Here is a 16,308-nt window from a genome sequence, read left to right as displayed (position 1 = left end):
TCTCTGTGTCGCCACTGCACTCATGGAATTGCCCATGTTTTCCCCTCGACTCGCCCATTCCGCAGAAATGCTGTATCGGACAGTCGCGCATTGGTCGCAGCTTCATACTACCTACTACCTCTAGCTCTCCAACACCGCGGTTGCACTGGCTACGATTTATACGTAACACCTTAAAACCATGTCCTTTGGCAAGTGTCACCAAGTCATGCTCAGATTGCACTCTCTTCATGTTTACCCACGCGTTGATGCTGCCATGAATAGGCAAAAGTCTTGATTGAGACATCCAGTGTGCTCAGGTCGGTATCATTCGTCGTCAAACATCACTTCTTCTTCTTCTTCTTCTTCTTCTTGACTGTTGTCAAGCTTAAGTTTCTCAGTGTTCAACATTTTGTGTTTCTTCTGCTCGCTCCATAATTACAGTCAAGCAATCAAATCCACTACATCTCTTTCGTCTCGCGCTCTCCGGGTGGTCATGTCATCTTCCCTTGAATCAACTTTCGATGCCCGAGACCTGGCCGGTGAACAGGGACAGTTGCTTGACCTGCTCGAGAAACTGCAATACGCCCAACTCGACAATGTCAAATTGCCTCAGATAGTGGTCGTCGGCGACCAGTCGGCTGGCAAAAGCTCTGTCCTCGAAGCTCTCACTGGAATCCCGTTCCCCCGCGAAGCTGGCGCTTGTACGAGGTTTGCTACCGAAATCAGATTGCGCAGATCCCCCGAGTCCAGCATCACTGTCTCCATCATTCCCGACAGAAATCGCCCTTCTAGCGAGCAACAACAACTGCTAGAGTTTGGTCGTCTGGTCAACAGTAGCTCCCCATTCGATCTTACGGTAATGGGAGCCGCAGAACTCATTGCTCCAAAGGGTGTTCCAGGACGGTTTGCTGCACGGGACATTCTGGTGGTGGAGAAGAAAGGACCGGATATGCCACTGTTGACTCTTGTCGATTTACCTGGTTTGGTACGGAATCCCAACAAGGACCAGTCCCTTGAAGACATCCGTATCATCGAAGCGCTTTCCGATCGATACATGCGGAGTCCCCGTACCATCATTCTTGCCGTCGTTGGCGGGAACTCCGATTACGTCCAGGCTCCCATACTGACCAAGGCTCGACATTTCGACCCTAACGGTACCCGCACCATCGGCGTTCTCACCAAGCCTGATCTTACCGACTCCATTGGTCTTGAAGACAAGTTCATCGAGCTCGTCAAGAACAATGACCGGCGTAACCATTTTCGTTTGGGCTGGTACGTCCTTCTGAACCCTGGCCCGCGAACAGAAGGAGAACCCTGGCCTTCTGCGGAGCAACGCCGGTCGACTGAACGGGATTTCTTCTCCAAAGGCAAATGGAGCTCGCTTCCGGCGTCCATGTGCGGAGCCAGCGCTCTGAAGCAAAGGTTAAGCCTCCAGCTTCAGCAGCACATTGGGAGACATGTCAGCGCGTTACGCAGACAGATTCAAAAGGCCTTGGATGATTGTGATGCTGAACTCAAGTCGCTTGGCACTGCCAAAAGCACACCCGAAGAAATGCGCTTAGAGCTCATTGAACTGTTTTATTTTTCCAATGAGCTCGTTGTCCCCGCAGCCCACGGCTTCTACAAAAACCCACCCAGGAAGACTTTTTTTCGTGTAACTGCAGACCCAAAGGGAACGCCGGCACAAAACCTTCGGGCACGTGCCGCCGAGGAAAACGATCGGTTTTCGGCCAGAATCCGAGCTGACGGCCGCAAGTTCAAGCTCTCTGCTTCCAGTGATCCTTCTCCTGCCGATAAACAATCAGCATCGAGCTACTCCAAGTCTGAATATGCCCGTCTAGAGGTCAGCCGACTTCTACATCAAATTCGAGGATCAGAATTTCCCATGGATTCCACGCCTAGAGCGGTTTACATGCTATTCCAAAGCCATTCAGAGCCTTGGCCTAGACTAGCACAAGAGCACAAGGATAACGTTGGAGCGGTCTGCAACGATTTTCTCCGCGAGGTCATCAATTATATCTGGCCCCAGCGCATGCGAGAGCCTTTGCGCCGTCACTTCCTGGACTCTCATATGAAGGCGCTGATGGACGAAGCAAACCGAGAACTGAAACATCTATTGCAAGACCTGAACCTCGAGGTTCAGCCTTACGATCCTGAATATCAAGAACGTCTGGTGGCCTGGAAGAGCAAGGGTGCTGAGACCGGAGCAACTTACACAGAAGCCGAGGAGATCTTGGAGAAGATGCTGATTTTCTATGAGCTGTCTGCGAAAACATTCATTCGGAACGTTATCACGCAAGTAGTTGAGCGCCATCTTCTGCAAGGCATGTATGGCATCTTTAACCCTGCTGAAGTCATGGCGATGACCAGTGAGGTGGTTCAATCCATTGCTGCCGAGAATCAGGAGACAAGGGACCGACGACAAGCCTTGACGGCACAGCGGAAGGCCATTGAAGAGGCGAAAGATGCCTGTACCGGTTTGGCGATGCGCAAGGAACTCAGAGAGGTATAATTGACCCGGCCTCCTTGGAACGCAGTAGCAGCAGACTGACAATCCTCTTAGCAACCAGACGAACATGGTGATCTCACCGATGGCACATCTGGCGAAGACGAACCGCAATCGGCTACGGATCAATTCTCTAGGTCTTCCAGCACACCTCGACGAAGACCACTACCTGAGAGTACCCCCAATGTAGCCGGGGATACGCGTAGCAATGCAGTTGTGGAGGCCACGGCCCGGGGCCCGCCCCAGTTGCCACCTCCGGTACCACCGCGACAACTGCAAATCGCAGAAAGCGATTATGGACAGTTAGATGCGTTATACGATGGTGGGAGGACGTCACAAACAAACCAGAAGACTGATCAAGACAAATATGGAGTCAGCCCTCCCTCTCTCCCGGACCATCCCATGAAGAGACACACTTCTTCGTTCCGGAACATCTTCAAGTGATGGGGTATGCGTGTCGGTGTCCGGCTTTGCACCATATTTAGGTCTTAGTTAATTTCTTTTTTTTNTTTTTTTTTTTTGAGTGAACTCTGTTATCTTCCATTTGTATCTGGTAGATTGGGTGGTAGAACAAAGGCTGGACAACGCTGGACCTGAGGAGGCTTCAGCTCTTAGCCCCTTTTGTCTTGTACTTTCTATTTCTATGTATTGTCACTGGCATTCGCCAAATCAGGGCCGTCAATTCAAACTGATCGCTGTTCTTTCAAATAATCGACCATGATCCTTTCCTCTCGAATTCTTGAGGCAGGAAAGTATATGCCTTGACCGCGAGCTGCCCAGTCTTTCAAGATTTCAAACTGAAAAGTCTGCTCATTCCCAACTGTCGGCGCTCCTTCGCTCATGATTTCCCGGCCTCGTGCTATGATTGGACAACCTTGGGAAAGAAGTACCGGTAATTGGTCAATCGCGTGTAAGTGGGTGGACCCAGCCAGCAACTGCACCTTTACCCGCTGCTTTTGGAGCAATCCCTGCCTCAACCCCTTTATTCACACCTCCTACCTTAAATGAAAAGCCGGATTCACCTTCCCAAGTAGAATGAAGTGTAACTTCTATAGGTGGTCTCTGAGCCATGTGCTGGTAGTGATTTGTGGTCTTGGAAGTTTCGGGAAGGGTCAGTGCCTTATGCACAGCAGGTACATGAAAAAACGGACATCAAGACTTGCATGCCCACACAGCTACGCGTTTGGAAATCTGGGAAATCTGTCTATAAAATTTCACGTCTTCTGTCTTTCGCCCGTTCCCTTGTTTTCTTCCTTCGATGTCTCTGATAACCTTTTCGAAGCCAATTCGTCACTAACCAACACATCGTCGCCTACTAATACGCCTTTCGTCTACAACAATATGCCTCTTCAATTTCAACGCAGCCTGCCTCTACTCCCCTCCTCCTCGACCCCCGATGTCTCCTCGGCGATGAACGAAATTTTGAAAGAGTCCGAATTGCCAGGCGCTCCCAGTCCCCTCCCAGCCACGCGCTCCCACGAGGAATCCGTCCTCGACAAAAGTCTCCGCCTGGCCCTCTCCCTCCACTCCACCTCGCCTTCCTCTTTCTTCACCGAGGAAGAGAACCATGCCCCGACCACCCCTTGCCCCTACCGGAAGATTGGTGCCGGCGCCTGCGGTGCCATCTTCGCCCAAGAGGGCAAATCAGTCGTCGTCAAGCTTGCCAAGGACCCCAACAGCAAGGAGCTGTGGAATGATTTCCAGCAGCATCGTAAAATATCACGCCTTCTTAACAGGGTGTACCAAGTTGAAGAAGTCCGGGTGCCCAAGTTGCTTGGATTTGTGCCGCCCAAGAACACGGAGTTTTGGGATGCGGAACCCGGCCTCACCAAAGCAGCAGAGAACATCTGCACCGTTCCTACCCACGCCCTCATTGCCGAGCGCATCCTCCCCCTCCCCCGCAGCACCCGCCATCTCCTCATCGAAAAGTACTGCGCTCCCCGAGGCAAGCAGAAGGCCCTGGCCAACCCAGCCAATAACGACTGCCTGGTGCGGGTCTACCTCGGCTCGACAAACGGCAAGAGCAGCAGCATGTTCTTCTCCCTTCGGAACCTCAAGCTGCACCTCAACCAGCTCATCGAGCTTAATCTCGACATTGAGGAACTTGCCCGTAGAATGGGCATTGCCCTTGCCGTGATGCACTGGGGGGCGAAGACTGACGCCCGCGACGTCGAGTTTGTGTTGGGCAGCAGCTCAACCAAGAAAGCCACCCTCGAAGATGACCTCGACAACATCGAGGACGATGCCGAGGCGCAGTACGTCGGTCCCTCCACCTACCGCGGCCTCGAAGACTTCTTCTGTCGGGAGACAGAGATGTGGGTCCTGGACTTCAACCAGGTGAGGAACATCACCTCCAATGATGCCGGGGTTGCTTTGGCCGTGGAAGCGGTCAAACTCAATGACCCGTACTTTCCTAAGCCGCTCAAGGAATCCGAGGCGGAGAAGCAGGCCTGGAAGGCATTCACGGTCAGTTACCTCGAAAACTCGACGACCATTCTGGAACAGGCCCTCGAGAACGATAAGGAGTTGGGCGGCGAGATCCTGGCGTTGCCTAGGAAGTTTGTACTGGGCATTGTTGAGTTGGAGAAGGAGCGGATGACCCGCCGTGAAGGCGCCAATGCGTGAATTTTGAGGGGGTTTTAGGTGGACTAGAGGCATTATGTTCATTTTCGGAGGCCTGGTGTTTGTTTGCAGAGGCATAATGGACGAACAGCATATTACGCGATAGGGAGGATATTGAATCTGCCGAGATTGGGCTCAAAATCACTTTTTTTCTCTCGTACCTCTAATATCAATCTCCCTACCTATATTTACGTACAGTATAAGGTGGTTTTCACTTGCCTCGTCACATCCATTGTTAGAGGTATCTCGACCGCTGTCTCTATATTAAGGTTGCGAAGGCTTCCCCGTACCCTCCCCTATCCACATTCCTAAACGTGCTCTGTTCCACTACCTACGACCTATTATATAATACTAGTCGTTTTAGTGGGTAGTTTCGGGTTTCTAATTATTTCTAACTTGTCGCTGAAAATTCCAAGTCCACGGGAAAGTTATATCTTTCCCATGTCTTCCCAAACAAATAATCCGGTGATATTTTAAATGGTGTTCAGGTATATGTAGCGCGCCACTCGTTGAACTCAAAATCGCTAAAGGTATCAAGGGACAAAAATGTAGAACTCGAAAGTCATCCTCCTCGTCGTAATAGATGCATGCGTGCTCGCAAATGGCAGCGTGAAAAGCAAGGTGCTGGGTTGTACCTGCCATTGTGGCATAATGCGATTTGTAGAGGTCTGGTAAGATGCTGGGTTGTCCTTCTTATGGACAATAAGCCCAAACGATGTTCCTCTACCAAGGAAGCTACGCTGATTATAGGAGTAAAATTGCGAGTCCCTGATATTCCATGATAGCAACTTCATAGATCCAGATCGTGTCTGATGCTTGAAAATTCTCGATGTCTTGGAAGAAGGTTAGTTCCTCTTCCCCCTAACTCTTTAGTCTACATCGCTATTATCGACGGAAACAACTGCAATAGCCATTCCCTCCAAAAGCAACCAAACGGCTCAAGTACCTAGTAGTTCATTCCTACCTATTCTCAGGTAGTGGTAACTCTTGTCTGCTTCCTATTCGTAGGACACCAGTCCTGAAAGCTATGCCGAATTTTCGAGATCAGATGTTCGCCTTCACCCTAGTGAAGGAAACTTGTAAGAAAACAGACTCAACTGACCGTCGTCGTCTCCTTCTTATCCTAGGTATCTTGGTCATGGACACACCCCCTTCCCAGCCGGGAAGCCCTGGATCTATAACAGTACACTATCCTTTTCGGAACGGTTTCAGGCCAACTAAAGGTCTTCCCTATGTAAATCGGTCATACTCGCGGCATATAAACTTCCTTGGTAGGTAGGTACCTCCAGGCATTCTTGACACGTATCAACTATTTTCCGACACCCTAATAGGCTTTTTAGGTCATCTACAACCGCTCCTCCTTGATATTGGAAAATATTTTGGACGTTGTGCGAGGCTCTTGACAATGTCATCAGATCTATCCCCAGCTTTCCTCGATATGCCGGTTGACTTCAAGTGATCTCACACTCCTTTCATCCCAAGTCGCGTTTGTCACATCACGTAGTTGCATTAGTTAGACTGGTAGCTCATTGTAATAGGTAGTCACAAGGTTACAATATTTTACATAGACACTATCGTACGTAGAGGTAGACTAAGGTACCTACTTTAAGCCTGCTATGGCTTCCTTTCCCTGGGGCCAAGCAACCAAAGGGTGACTCAATGGTATATCCCATTCACCATAATTCTCCATGTTCTCTTCATCCCGTACCTTTCATTAGAGGTAAATTCCCTTGGTATCAGCGAAAAGAGAAATAGACGCCAATAACCAACCGACCACGAGTAAAGGCAAAGCCAAAACGCCTGCAACATGGACGAGCCACGGAAAGCAAAGTCGACACACATTAGACCAGACCGAATTTTTTTCCCATCATTATACGACACAGACCATGAGACCGAATTCCGAAACCAGATACACACCGAGGGGAGAAAAGAAAAAGGAAAAAAGAGCAAGAAGAAGAAAACAAAAGGAGTAAGAAAAAAGCAAGAAAAACATGAAAAGTAGGTTAAAGACACAATCATAACGAGCCATCCCTAATGACTCGCACGGTGCCCAACCGATTGGGATCCATCGGCCCCTTCTTGCCGCTCTTCTTCTTACCACCACCACTAGCACCGCCACTACAATGGCTCCTCGTCTCCAGAAAATCATCATCCTTCATCACCGTCGAATGAACACCATAGCCGTTATACGAGCCTCCATTCCCGTTTCTCCACGCTTTATACCCCTGCGTAGACTTTTTGGTAGTAGCAGCAGTAGCAGCAGCAGCAGCAGTAGTAGAAGACAGAGGAGGAGGAGGACGAGGACAAGGCAACCCATCACTCCCCAGCCGAACCCCTCTCTGTCCATGTCCATGTCCACCACCACCACCACCACCCATCATCATCATGTTGACAACTGCAGTACGTGCTTCGCTAGTAGTCGTCGTCCTTCCTCTTCCTCTTCGTCTCCTCCTCTCCCACCACCTCCCCAACGAACTCCGTTTCCACAACCCGTCCACCTCCTCCCTCAACACCACCCACGTCGTCGCCGCAAAGATCACCGCGTTCCACACCCCCTGCAGCGGCAACACCACCGCGCTCGCCAGATTCAGCGGGTAACTGGTATCTTTGGGGTAGAGCAACGAGTGCACCCGGTTGATGCTGGACGGCGTCCAGGTGACCAGGATGGAAATGGCAAAGACGAAGGAAGTCCGCAGATAGGCAAGCTTGATAGGGTCGAGGCGGTGGAGCTTGGCCCAGAATTTGCGAAAGGGACGGCGGAGGGAGGACCGGAGAGTGTGGAAGCGTGAGGCGGATTGGTGCCCGCCGGAGGAGGAGGCGTGGACCTGGTGCGTGCCCGTGGTGGTAGTGTTCGAGGTGCGGTTGTAGGAGGAGTACGTGTGGCCGTAGCCGGGGCCGTGGTGGTAGGGACGGTCCCCTTGGGAGATGTATGTGGTGGTTTTTTTGAGGCTGGATTTTGGGACCCCGTTGTGAGTGGTCTCGTTGGTTGCGTGGTGCACGTGGATACCGAAGGGAGGGGAGCTAGAGCCGGCGTAGACGGCGGCGGGAGGGACGATGTGGTCCTCGCTGGAAGAGGAAGACGAGGAGTAGTTGGAGTCCCAAGGGTGGATACCGTTGTTCTGACCCGGGGGGTGGGTAGCAAGGGGGACCTCGGTAATGGACGGGGCCGGTGAGGTCGGGGTCATCGGTTGGAAGTCGGTGTTGTCGGAGATGTTGACTTCTACTTGGGTCGTGACGGTGCCATAGCAGCCTGGATGATTGGAGAGATCCTGTGTGCGTGCGGCAAGGAAGTGTCAGCAAGGGGTAGACATAAATCGTGCATGCTTGGGAAGTGGTACGACAGTAGTGCCATATCGTGGTGTTACATGGGAAGGTGGATGAAGGAAGCAAAACAGCCAAGTGGAAAGCCAATGCTGTAAAGGTAGTAGTAAAGTGCAACTGACCATGGGAATGACAGTAGGGCATGGCGAATCCCGGCCAGCGCTGATACCGTAGCTGTGCTTCTCGCCTAGTTCTATGTGTTCAGATCCAGAGTAGTTTTTCCCTTGGTTGCTGAATGTCAAATTCCGTAGCTGATTACGCTGATGAAACACTTGATAGCCCACGGCGAGGTATACCAGTCCGGAGAGAAAGATGCACGTCCAAATAGGTAAATAGTAGGTGTAAATCCGCAGAGGATTCCATGTGTCGGCTATCCAGCACCACAACTGCCAAGAGAGTCAGCATCTCGTGAATAAACTGCCTTCACAAGGGTTGGGATCCATACCGTGGCATTTCCATAGTAGCGAGTGGTAGCAGGACTGTGAGCAAGGAGGACGATTGCCGGAACCGAAGGAAGTCCATAGCACACCAGGCAATACAACCAGAGGTAGTCGCGAAAAGCGTTGGGGTTTAGGGCGAAGAAGAAAACCAGAAAGACATTTATTGCCATGGCAAGTGACCACCACGGGTCTGATTGCATGAACCTGGGGAGAAGTGTGTTAACATGTTGTCCATCTCAGATAAATCTCACCACAAGTTCACTTACATCTCAAGAAGAAACGCCTGCGTGTGGCAGAGCGCCGAGTTCTCGCCGGCCACGATACCCGCATAGCCGATAAAGCATGCCGTGCTAGCCCCGACATTGGCGATAGACGCAAAGAGGATGAAAGTGTTGGGTACTGTCCGAACTCGCTTGAAGAGGCCATAGGCGATGAATATCAGGAACACCCCAAGCAAGCTAAGAGAGGCGCCAATCCTCTCGACATGCTCGATGGTGTTCCGCTGTGTCTGTGTGAGATTCATGTAGCCTTGACTGTATTCCACAGGCGGTTGTTCGACCTGAGCCTGGGTGGTGCCGGTGAACTCGTCCATGGTGAAGGAGGGGAGGCGAAAATATCTTAAGTGGATTGAGGAACAGGGATAGATTAATTGGCCAAGCCGTGTCTTTGGCTTCAGACCTGTGTTTGGGCTGAGAGACGGCGTAGCAATCTTCACAACCCAGGCTCGGAAACCCGATTTGGAATGTGTTGGACCGCACGTGGCTTGACTTCTGAAAGCAAGACTGCTGCAAGTGCAGAAAGCGGCAGAGCAAGCAGGAATGCCCAAGATCCCGCGGGGTTGGGGACTGTGTGGTGGTAGCTGGGTGTCGCGTGTGGGCTTGAGTCTCTTGCGGCTGTAGAAGCAGGCTGGCTTCATCGAACCAGTAGGATCCGGAGCGAGCCCACCCACCCAACGGTCACTCCCCGCGTTCAGAAACGAATAAGCAAAGAATTAGAAGGCTTAGAAGCGTCCCCCGCCTATCTCCACACACTAATGACGAGCCACTGCCGGTGCGATTCGAGAGGCCGATCGGTCGGGAAGCCGGCCGCGGAAACGTTAGTGAAATCAGGCTGAGGCGAGTATCAGATGCAAGCCGTCTATTGCGAAGATGTTTGCTCCCGCACAACTCGCATCAAGTATTGGGCCTCCTGGCGGCGTCTCTATTTCCAGGACGATGGATGGTCGGCAGATCAGTTGACCCTTGAATTGAGGCGCGTTATAAACGGTGTGAATTGGTCGTGGGTTGACAGTGGACATAAAGAGAAGGGAAGGTTTCGAGAACAGAAACCTTGGAGGATGGTTTGTCTGGGGAAAATGCGGGATGAAAGACAGCTGAACGGCAGCCACAAAACACGCGCTTAGTCGATTACACGAATGGACTGGATTTCCCCTGAAGAAACTCGACGGCCACAGTCCTTGGGTCTTGATTTGGGGGGAGATGGCGGTCTTGATTTTTGGCAGCGATTCGACGCGGTACTGGAAATTTTTCCACCCTCCAACAGATGGGACTTTGGTCCTTATATTTCCCCGCAACTGCTTTCACCGCGGATGTGAAAAGATATTTCGTAAAAATGCTCAGCAAACCATGGAAGTCCCGCTGTATAGCATGTATCAGTTTAGTTGCGCTGCCGCGCTCCGGGGGTGCTGTCGGGTGCTGAAGAGTTTCTGATGTTTGTCTGAGTATTGTATAGAGGTAGGTAAGTGTGCGGTAGTCCTCCCAGCATACGGCGAGGCACGAACCCGTCTCTCTCGTCCCTAACTCCCTAACACGAGGGAAGTAACATGGGCCTTGCGGAGAGCAACCAGTATCCAGCAGGAGATTTAGTGTTGTATCATGCAAGCCACCGGTAAGTCGGAAAGCAAACTTGCCTTCCGTCTTTGTGTGAGGGTCGGGTGCAAAACAAATGCCTTTCTGGGGCTCTAACTGTTTGACACGCATTTGATGGAAAGGGGGCCATCCAACATCACCATGTTAACACCAGAAGCATCCTAGCAACTTGAAGCATGTTGTAAAGTTGAAGGGCACTCCTCGAATTGGCAGTTCGATGCCAGCGCGATTTGTCCAACGCCAACAAGAGACAGCAGATGTCCTCTGGCAAGCTGTCGTGATGTGCACGGGGGAAACACTCGATAACCGAGACGTGCTTACGATCCGGTTTCTTCATATCGCTCTGCTTTCCTGGCCCTGAGCTGGTGTGCTGTGTCCCAGTCCGTCTGGCCAGGGAGATTGACTCGAACCAGATTACTTGTGTGACCGCGCTATGGGTATGCGCCGGGTTCATTGGTCGAAGCGGAACTCGTCGAGGTTCACAACATATGGAACCCATCAGCTGCAATATGTTTCCCAGACAAGACGGTTTTAGTGCTCCCAGTGTAGGAGTAAAACATGATACGGACGATGATGCGAATCGAAGACAATATTGGCCGGTAGTCATTGTTGAGAACAACGAAACGTCTTCCACCTATAGATGCAGGCTGAATCGGACACTGGTCAGAAAGCGGTTGCCGGCCTCGATCTTGATAGTCTTGGTGGTTGGACGTTCGTTAGTACATCTGTAAACTTGGTGTCGAACAGGGGTCTGGCCATATGCGTAGGGCCATTGTAGGCACGGGATGCTTGTTTGCCCTCTGCAGAGGGATTGACAGCATCGTTGTGCCCCGGTGGTGTGAGGTCAGTGAGGATGTATGCAGTTTAGTTCCAGACAAGGTTTGCCAAATAGTCCACGTCGTGAGAGCAGCAACCAACCACTTAAGGTTATCCCAAACTCCATGGGTAGAGGTAGGGTTGGAGAATCTTATAAAAAGGAACGGTGAGAGCTCCAAAGCTGAGAAACCGCAGAAAAGAAGCAAAACCAGATCTCCACGATTACTGGGTAGGTGGCGCTTGACGGTTTTCTTGGCTGTCAAATCACAGGAGCCTTCAAGGACGAGAATGATCGCCATTTCCCAATCCAATCTCTCCATGCAAAGATACGATGGCACCGTACCGTCCCGTCTCCTCCCCGGGCATGTTACATATTTTTTATTTTTTTTTTCGTTTTTGACATTAATGGCACCCTTGAGCCGGATCACAGCCAATGGCCCAGGAACTTCCGTTGCCAAGAGCTGCGAGGGAGTCATTTGTGAGGTTGTAGGGGACATGAAAGTCAAACATACCACTTCGAAACAACGACCAAATGGAAGAGCAAGAAGTATAGATATGCCCTTCCTCCCTCACGCCGCGACAAAGGGATTTCCTTGGCTTGAATGGCCAGAGTGGTATGTATGACTTTCCGGGACCTTTGTTTCGACGGGTAGCTGCGTGCCTTGTATGCGACAACGGCCGCCTCATCCCGGTCGTGATTGGTGATTGAACCAAAAGGTACGACAAAACGTGCAGATCCAATCTGATATAACCCCATTGTCTGCTGGACTTGCGGTCACAGAAGTAACCTGCCGGCTTGGCGGTGCAGACAACGAGCACAGAGTTCCAGCCATGATAATAGGAACATGAGGCAGATCAGGTAGGTTGCCGATGAGGCGATAGTAGGCGCGAGCGACGGTCTCCCTCCCAGACCTTTTGGGATTGTAAAGAATGAGTGATCTATCGAAGCTTTGTGTAAGCGGAATAAAATCAGAGCCCCTCATTCCAGTGTGAATTATTGTGCGGTAACACCAGGCCACAAACACCAAGGGCAATGATCATCTTCACCTACCAACCTACCTCTCACCAACAGGTCATACCTCTAGGTAACAGTGACCTGATATCGCGGCTCCGTGGTTGTGAACACACTAGGCATTCTGCTGTGCTCCGTGAGAGCGTTGGTTCCCTGGCCACTCGCTGATCCATGCGGTTTTTGGAGGGGACTGACTTATTCGTACCTCATCGTTAGACAGCCAGGGGCCTGATGCCCATGCTTTGTAGTGACATGATGCTGTAACATCGAGATCCGCTCGTAGCTGTACCTGCATTAGTTACCTGGCCCGCGTTGAGTGGTGAGAATCGCAATAGTGTCTTAGACGCCAAAAGGAAGGACTCACATTGTTCTGCCTCATAACCACTCATGTGCCCTCCGTCAGCTCACAGTCGTTTCGTGTCTGCGGTCTGTGGTATTCCTTCACGTTGATAGAGGTATGTTTGTTCAAAAAAGAGCTGTTTATGTGTTTAGCAATTTCGGCTTCATTGGCCAAACATCTGATTGCGCTCGGGAAGACAGCTACGGGAAAGCAAACATCAACTGCACGCCTGTTCTGGGTGGCTCGTTGCAGCCTTCTAGAAGACGAATGGTCTGAAAGCCACCGCATTTATCGCATCTCTTAAGATTCCATCGCCACTGAGCAGGTTGCTGGGTGGAAGGTGATATTGGTTGTGGCACTATCACAACTCTCGGCACTCCCATCCACCTACCTGTATGTATACGCATGTGGGTACATGGACTACATGTCAGCCCAGACTTTCTTGCTGTTTTTATGACACTCAAGGCTAACTTACACTAAGAATCTGTGAAAGCATCATTTGTGGCTCGCTACTATGGGTCCCATTACCACGCTGCTTCTTGCTTCCCATGTGAACAATCCTAATCGCCGATTCACCGTGTGTAGGTCCCCTCAATCACATAGTCTTTCTTCGGCCCCTTGACTTGGTAGGCTAGAGACCAATCTTTGAGATTGACGGCCTTGAAGTTGAAGCGGTAGTCGACGTCGTAAAAGTCGTCGATGCATAGATGTCCAGCGTTTGCTCGCCATGCTTGGGGTGCATCCTCAGTCCCTGTGTCCGGAATGACGAACTCCACTTGGTGGAACAGATAATCCGCCTTCTTTTGATCGTCCGTCTTGACGAACCAGACGCTCAGCTTGTCTTTCTTTTCATCATACCTCCAAACATATCTCCTCGTAGCACGGAAAGAGAAGCCGTTAGAGGCAGTGAACGTTCCTTCCTCAACGTAGAGATATTCCAACCCGATATCGTCATCTTTTTCCAAAGCAGCATCGTGCTCGGCTTCACGTCCGTCTCTTGTACGTTCCCTGAGCAGGAACCTCGCGGTACCACTGAAATGCCCGCTCGGGTGAGTGGGAAGACGACTCACAAGATCCCTCTCAAGCTTCCATTCCCCTAAAAGGGAACGGAAGATGGCTTTTGCAACAAACCTTGCCGAGGAAACACCAGACCATGTTGTGCTCTCAGTCTGCTGAATAGACTTTGTGGCTTCTGTACGTTGTGCCTCACTTGTTCGCTTTGCGGGATAGCGTGCTGGTGTCAGGATGTTCATGCTCTGGTCAGCTGGTGGAACTCTAGGCATTTCCCCCAACGGTGGTATGCGGTCAATTTCGAGAGCCTTCGAAAACTCTTGCATGAGCCATGGGTAATCGCCCATGGGGAACTGAGAAACTCGAGGATCAGTTCGCAGAGCCAACGTCCGCTCAATGGAATCATCTTCAGCAAGAGCTGCAGCCAATCTGGGAGGAAGTGACGAAGAAGTAGGTCCTCCGGCCGCCCACAAAGCTGTGACAAAGCGGGCTTGCATCTCCATGACACCCCAATAGGGTGATCGGTAGAAACCCACAAACCCCAAGGAGGGAATTGCCGGATGATGGGTACCGTGAAAGGCCAAGGCAACAGTAGTGTTCAGGTCAGAGGGCACCACCGACAAGATCTCTTGAACAGAGGACGGCAGGAAAGAGATGGACGATGCTGCCTCGAAGCCAGTTGCGAGCACTACTGCCGCAACATTGTCGATTTTGCTTACCTCTCCCCGAGCTGTTGTGACGGTGACAGTATCGGCGGTCAGCGAGTCTAGTTTTCCACGTGACACCGAGATGAGCCCGCTGCGGACAAAGTCTGCATAAGTGTCACTAACGGCCAGGTAAGGGGGCTGGTCCGTGTCGGTGTTTGTAATGGCCAGACTGGATGAGAAGTCAGATTGATCAGTCCCTAGCATTGTTTCAAAGATTGAGTGACGTGTCTTTGCCGCCTCTATCGAGACATGGCCTTGCATATTGGTCAGATTATCCGGTCTGTTGGCCAAATTATATGAACAGAGATCCATGGGCAAGAAGGGCGGTGCGGGCGACGCGGGCTAGCCAGAAGACACACAAGTCAGCGCAAAAGCACCAAGAGGAAACAGTCGGGGACATGGATGGAAGATGGGCACCTTTGGTGAGGTAAAGAGTGGAAAGACCCATACAGGCCTCTGGGAAATATGGTGAATCGAGTACTCGTCCAAGTGCTGAAGCGGGCTCGAGCCAGGCGCATGCATTGCCGAGGAGAGGTGGGTTGCGATAGTACCGGCTATCTCGACACCCGACATTTGGCCTCCAACCACCACGATCTTGCGCCCGACACCTTTTGTCTGCTCGAGTAAGGCGGTGAGAGTCCGGTACTGACTGCTATGGACCACCGGTATATCACCACTAGCGGCCACTGGTGGAGGTATCACCGGTTTGCCGAAGAAACCAGATGCGACGAGTAGGTAGTCGAACGTATGGTCGAGCTGTTGGCCATCTTGAGAACATGTCCGGACCTTCCACTTGGCTCCCTCGACACTTTGGTCAGATGGTTGAAGCAGTTCAGAGTGAACGACGCGCTGGCCAAGGTGGATTTTGGCGTCCCGGCAGTATCGATCATGGTATGCCTCAAGATAGCGCCCAATGTGCCAAGCTCTGGGAAATTCGGGGGCGTCATCGGGCCATGCCAGGTCGCTGAACTGGACGATATGTTTGCTCTGGTTAGCTACCATGAGCGGGTGAACCAAACCGGCGTTGTCGTCCTTCCTCGACGGCCAAAGACCGCCCACACGGTTCTGCGCTTCGAAGATGGTGACATCGAAGGTCCCCTTGGGCTGGTCATGGAGGAGTGACTTGGCTGCAACTAAACCAGACGGGCCAGCACCTATAGCAGGGAGTGGTTAGAAAGCCATGACTGCACAGAAATGATATGTGGCGGTATTGGGCGTTGAGGTAAGAGTGGATGGGTTGAAAAGTGGCATGTTTGATGTTGATGTTGGCGACACATGTGCAGACGCGTAGTGTTGAAAGGGAAAAGAAACGAAGAAGAGAAGGCACGAGTGAACACTGATGGCTTGGAAGTGGAAGTGAATTGAAGGCAAACATGCACACACCAACAATGCAAACTTTCTTTGAAGCCGCCATGAAGCCACGTCTCCAACTGGACGGTCCGAGAGAGCTGAGGTTGGGGAATATGGCCCGGGGGCGTGCGGTGGCTCGGACCAGTATGTTGAGTGGTGACTCGGTGTGGTCAATCGCGATGTCGATAGTATGAGTGTACAGGGAGCAGCTTCAGGTGAGAAACTGAAGCAGGGGCAGCTCAACGTCCCAGAGCACTTCCTGAACTAGGTTTGTCGGGTGCTGGAGAGCGACAGAACAACTCGTCAAAATATGACAGCGTGCAGTGCCTCACCACT

General features: G+C 51.5%; 4 protein-coding genes across 4 annotated transcripts; 2 read left to right on the top strand and 2 right to left on the bottom strand.

Moving 5' to 3' along the window:
* Window positions 1–472: 472 nt before the first annotated feature.
* On the top strand, window positions 473–2,929 carry NEUTE1DRAFT_105018 (uncharacterized protein; the record flags this gene model as incomplete). The annotated part of the gene is made up of 2 exons (XM_009857355.1): window positions 473–2,485; window positions 2,543–2,929. 2 exons carry the CDS (start codon window positions 473–475, stop codon window positions 2,927–2,929), a joined length of 2,400 nt encoding a protein of 799 aa, XP_009855657.1.
* An 897-nt stretch (window positions 2,930–3,826) lies between these two features.
* NEUTE1DRAFT_114027 (uncharacterized protein) lies at window positions 3,827–5,110 on the top strand (the record flags this gene model as incomplete). Its single annotated transcript, XM_009857354.1, has 1 exon — window positions 3,827–5,110. One exon carries the CDS (start codon window positions 3,827–3,829, stop codon window positions 5,108–5,110), a length of 1,284 nt encoding a protein of 427 aa, XP_009855656.1.
* A 2,012-nt stretch (window positions 5,111–7,122) lies between these two features.
* Window positions 7,123–9,460, bottom strand: NEUTE1DRAFT_89881 (uncharacterized protein; the record flags this gene model as incomplete). Its single annotated transcript, XM_009857353.1, has 5 exons — window positions 7,123–7,341; window positions 7,606–8,376; window positions 8,551–8,814; window positions 8,874–9,072; window positions 9,135–9,460. The coding sequence occupies 5 exons, from the start codon at window positions 9,458–9,460 to the stop codon at window positions 7,123–7,125; spliced, it is 1,779 nt and encodes a 592-aa protein (XP_009855655.1).
* A 4,016-nt stretch (window positions 9,461–13,476) lies between these two features.
* NEUTE1DRAFT_89878 (uncharacterized protein) lies at window positions 13,477–16,067 on the bottom strand (the record flags this gene model as incomplete). Its single annotated transcript, XM_009857352.1, has 4 exons — window positions 13,477–14,791; window positions 14,960–14,964; window positions 15,073–15,776; window positions 16,006–16,067. The coding sequence occupies 4 exons, from the start codon at window positions 16,034–16,036 to the stop codon at window positions 13,477–13,479; spliced, it is 2,055 nt and encodes a 684-aa protein (XP_009855654.1).
* Window positions 16,068–16,308: the final 241 nt, after the last annotated feature.

Source organism: Neurospora tetrasperma (assembly GCF_000213175.1).
Source record: "Neurospora tetrasperma FGSC 2508 unplaced genomic scaffold NEUTE1scaffold_81, whole genome shotgun sequence".
Classification (NCBI taxonomy): domain Eukaryota; kingdom Fungi; phylum Ascomycota; class Sordariomycetes; order Sordariales; family Sordariaceae; genus Neurospora; species Neurospora tetrasperma.
Note: the sequence above shows the minus strand (reverse complement) of the source record. Positions and strands in the feature narration are given on the sequence as shown.